Raw genomic sequence first — 5,094 nt, forward strand, 5'->3', positions numbered from 1 at the left:
GAAATTAGACGGCTCTCTAACAACAGAGGTGTGTGGGAAGGAACAAAACACCTGGCAGTGCAGAAGGAATTAATTTAAAAATAAGTGAAGAAATGGCTGGGAAATAGCCGGCTGCCTTTTGCATGGCTAGAAGAGAGGAGGGGATTTAATAAGTCCTGAACAATGGCCATCCCTCCAAGCAAGTCCAATCTTTAATTACAAAACAAGATGGGAGAACCGAGGCCGCTCAATATTACCTCGCCAACCTTGATACAAATCATTCTCCAGCAATGCACATGAAACATGGCACAGTGTGGAATCTGAGGATTAGATTGGAGAGGAGAGCAGAGGAGAGAAAGGGATGGAGAGAAGAGAAGAGAAGAGAAGAGAAGAGAAGAGAAGAGAAGAGAAGAGAAGAGAAGAGAAGAGAAGAGAAGAGAAGAGAAGAGAAGAGAAGAGAAGAGAAGAGAAGAGACAAAGGGAGGGTGGAGGTGAACAGATGAGAGGGGTGGTACAGTAGGAGGAGAGAAGAAGAGGAAAGTGCCAGTGAACCAGTCATAATGAGAAGAGAAGAGAAGAGAAGAGAAGAGAAGAGAAGAGAAGAGAAGAGAAGAGAAGAGAAGAGAAGAGAAGAGAAGAGAAGAGAAGAGAAGAGAAGAGAAGAGAAGAGAAGAGAAGAGAAGAGAGAAGCAGTCATATGAGAATAGATGGGGACCAGAGTGTGTATTGATAGTTAGAGGACATGCAGCAGCGTGTAAGGTGATTATCACCATCTCCTCCACATGATTTAAGGGCTTTCACAGCATGTAGAATAACTCAGAGAATGAATCACACCCAAGGTAGATACGTGGGGGGATTCAATCTATGATACTCATCAGTCCGTCTCCAGAATATATACTAGGACTACTTCAGCTCTGTGATGCTCTAACTAGTGCAGTCGGTGTATAGATTTCCACTCACTCATTCTGAGCGTGGGTGTGTGTGTGTGTGTGTGTGTGTGTGTGTGTGTGTGTGTGTGTGTGTGTGTGTGTGTGTGTGTGTGTGTGTGCGTGTGCGTGTACGGGTGTGTGTGTGTGTGTGAGAGAGAGAGAGAGAGAGAGAGAGAGAGATCTGGGAACTGAGGAATGAAGCCTTGGTGAGAGTTTATCTGTGTATGCACCTTGCATTAATATACATGAACCCACATCCTGATTTTACTACGAATGAAAATAATGCAAAGTAAAATAGAGCTCCTATAAAATATGCTGATGGAAACAATGGAATAAGTTGAGTGAGTGAGTGAGTGAGTGAGTGAGTGAGTGAGTGAGTGAGTGAGTGAATTAAGGGATGAAGGAATAAGGAACCTTTATCCACAGTGTGGGATTTAAGCCAACTATTAACTGCATATCTGAACACACACAAATGCAGAGCAATTGTCCTTAGAGGAAGTGACAGTCAGATGAATAATGACATTAATTCTATTAATATTACTCTATAGCAGCTGTTCAGGAAGATAATTCTGCTTTCAAAGAGGGACTGGTTCCGCAAAGAAATTGATTTATTTTTGCTGTTTTGGCTTTATTCTGTGCTACAAACATTAGGCGCGTGGTGTTAAAGATATTCATAAATAATTCAAAGGATTTAATTATTGTCAATAGTCAATACCAATGCTCTTAACTGACAATTTATATTGGAAGAAATGAAGCACTGTATTTCTGTGTATTTCTAATCCTATTGCACAATAGTGAGGCAGCATCGGATTAGTATAACAACAGCACCTCAAAGTGGCGGGACATGGTACTGCATGGTGTCAGTTGTGAGGATGTTTATATAGAGTGCACGAGTGCCCCCTAGTGGAGGAATGAATGAATAACTGTTGTGACGGTAGTCTGGTGGGATGGAGAGGGCTTTTTACCACATGAAACCACTGTCTCCACCTCCAGCCTTCCAGCCTGGCGGAAATAATGAAATGCAAGCATTTTGGCAAACGCTGGCATACCACATAATTACTCTTATATTGTATAATATACAACAATATACAATCTTTAATCAACTTCAACCAAACAGCAATATTAATATTATCCCTTGTGTTCAACTTCAACCTCTAAAACTGGGAAAGAATCTGTCAGTTTAGATTTTTGCTGGGCTAAACAGCAGATCTACAAGCTCACAGTGTGTCACCTCGTGCCACACGTCACGTACATCTGCTATTTTTGAAGAATCTTGTAAGCGTGAGAACTACTGGTTTAGAAGGTGTGGTGTATTATGAATCATAACTACATGGTTAGTCACAATTGTACATATAACTTCTGTAAGCCATTTCTCCAGTGTCTTAACAATGTGCCTTAAACTGAAGTCTATTTGCATATCAACTGGTCCACAGGCAGGAAGCCACTCTCGGGGGTGAAAGACAGTCATTCCAAATTGTAGGTTTTACTCCTTGACTTGAAGTATTTGGGAGAGCCAAGTTACCAAAGTGACCTATAGAACTAAAGGCTATCTGTGGGTAGGGTCAGCGACCACAGCCTTGCCTTACGGCAGCTGTAGAAATACCTAGGCTATTCAGGAAGACCACCTGGGGCTTCCTGGTTGACCTGGGCCAACCTTTATGATAGGAGGCTACAGTTTGACTCTAGGCATTCTATTATTATAGTGCCTGTCACAGGGGGGGGTCTTTGACTTAACTGACACACACACACACACACACACACACACACACACACACACACACACACACACACACACACACAGTGACACCCACATGTTAGAATTGTATAAGATGGGACACAGAAGAGAAGGGTTGGGAAGGTTGGAAGGTTGGTTGGTTGGAGTGGGAGAACGGAGGACAGGCTTGGCCTGGCCTGAGAATGCTGTATGGAACTGATGGAAAGATGACTTGCTGCTTGTAACTTGATGTAACTATGGGAGCTGCCTTGATTGAATAAAGAAGGACTTTGCCTGGACATCGCGACTCACTTCATGCTATATTAAGGAAAATAAGGTTATAATCCACAGACCTGCTTAGATCCGATTCCACAAAGGCATTTGTAGAATCAGACCCAGGTCTAAATAATGGGTTAATGAAAGATTCTACTCTATAAAACAAGATCTCAACTTTAGTTTACACTAGAGTCACAGGCATCTGATCATATATAGTCTCTCAGACTTGCATCTTAGAATATTTCTTATTCATGGATGTCCAGATTTCAAAAGATCAAAAATATTGATTATTCTACATTTTCTAATTGAGTACATTCGTGTAAATGGAATACAGAAAAAAAACACAACTTGATACGTTCCATTGGGGACCCGCTGCAAGCCCCTCAATGACCACTGGTCCCCGGGCCACATGTAGACAACCACTGCTGTGAAATACAGTTTCATAACATGACCTAAAGATGACCGTGATACTGTATGAACAAACAAAAAAGAATGAGCCATATGATACATATATTATATGTATTACATATACATATTACATATATGTATGTATGTAATCCCTTATCCCTGCTCTCGGCCCGGCCAAGAGCAGAGATTATGTTTTCACCCTGTCTGACTGTCTGTGCATACTGTAGCTCACCGTTTTTCAATGGGGTGAGGGGGGGAGGATTTTACAGGAAGGTGAATCCCAGTATACTTGACCGCCATGCCATGCAGGTTACCGTATAAATGTGGGATTGTTAGATTGGTTGGCATGTGAATGTGTGCCCCTGGTTCTGGAGAACTGATCGTCTGAGCAGTGTTTTGTGTCTCTCATCTACTCCTGCTTGCATGCATCAGCAAAGCTTTAGATCTCCAAAACATATCACTGACACTTAAAACGTTTACTGCCCTGGACGGAAATTCCGTCTTTTCAAGCCCATCTGACTGCCCAGGAAGGCGATGTTCTGTCTTTTAAGCTAAATCACGTATTACGTAATCTAAACAATGTTTTTGACAGCCCATCGTGGTCCCGTCGATAGTCGCGGTACAACAAATGATGCCTCATCTGGTTGGCGATCCTCCCGCGAATGTTTTGGTTAGATGCTATTCTATCTGCACAACAAGATGGAGTCACTGTGTCACCTTGAAAAGGGCTCTAAATCCACAAATAGCTGTGCACACCAATTTACTGGTTCCAACTGATGCTGTGCAGTAAAAGTGTTTTAAGTGGTTAAGTTGGTGAATTTCACTCCAGAGTTTTTGATCATCATGACTCCTCGTCCATCTCCACAGAGTCCAACAAGCTTTTAGTCTGGTGGAACTCATCCATCTTCACAGAGTCCAACAAGCTTCTAGCCTGGATGAAGTCCTCGGACGCGGCTAGGTCCTCCTCCGTCTCCTCCAGCGTCTGCAGCAGGTCGGCATGGGCAGTGGCCAGGCGCAGCTGGCAGTCTGGGATCATCATGTGACACTCCTGCAGCACCTCCATCTGCTTGTTGACATTGCACCAGTCATCTTCATCGGCCGCCTCGGCCTTCAGACGCTTGATCTTCTGCTGCTGTTGCTCGGCTTCCGCCATGTAGCTCGCCTCCTCTTTGACGAGACGCTTTACCACACCCGTTTTGATCTTCATCTGCCGTGTCCTTGGATCTGACATGATCCAGCTGCTAATGTTCCACAACTACTCTATTGTATTTTAAAAGGGCGGAAAGGGCGGCGCATTAATCTCAGAGACAAACAGGAAGGATGGGAGTATGGTTGTTGGTCACTCACCACTAACACTATCCTTTATTTGGGACGGCTGGCCCCTTTGGTGATGTCAACATGACATAAAATATCCATAATTTGGTTATATTTTGGCGCAGGCAGATGTTTGTTTTACTGTCCTTTAATCATTAATGCTTTGTCTTGGTCTTGATTTAATATTAATAATGACATTTTATTGATATGACAATAAAGGACCACAAACATACAGTAATTATGAAGCATGGGCCGCATGCAGTAGCTTTGTGTTCCTTAAAGCACATTTCGGCCTTTGCAAAGGACAGTGTTGCTTGAGGTCAGGAGATCAAGTTTTCTTAACTCTAGCTTTCTTGGTTTTGCCGTGCAGCTTCAATTGTTTTGTTCGATCATCCTTAAACATGACTGTGGCTATTGATCTTAACTATACAAGACTGTGGCTACTGTGAGGTAGGAGTCAAAATAGATATACAC

At 42.9% G+C, this 5,094-nt stretch overlaps 1 protein-coding gene across 1 annotated transcript; it reads right to left on the reverse strand.

Moving 5' to 3' along the window:
• Window positions 1–4,147: 4,147 nt before the first annotated feature.
• Window positions 4,148–4,537, reverse strand: LOC306924996 (tubulin-specific chaperone A-like; the record flags this gene model as incomplete). Its single annotated transcript, XM_079503676.1, has 1 exon — window positions 4,148–4,537. One exon carries the CDS (start codon window positions 4,535–4,537, stop codon window positions 4,148–4,150), a length of 390 nt encoding a protein of 129 aa, XP_079359802.1.
• Window positions 4,538–5,094: the final 557 nt, after the last annotated feature.

This window comes from Electrona antarctica, assembly GCF_951216825.1.
Source record: "Electrona antarctica genome assembly, chromosome: 6".
NCBI lineage: Eukaryota > Metazoa > Chordata > Actinopteri > Myctophiformes > Myctophidae > Electrona > Electrona antarctica.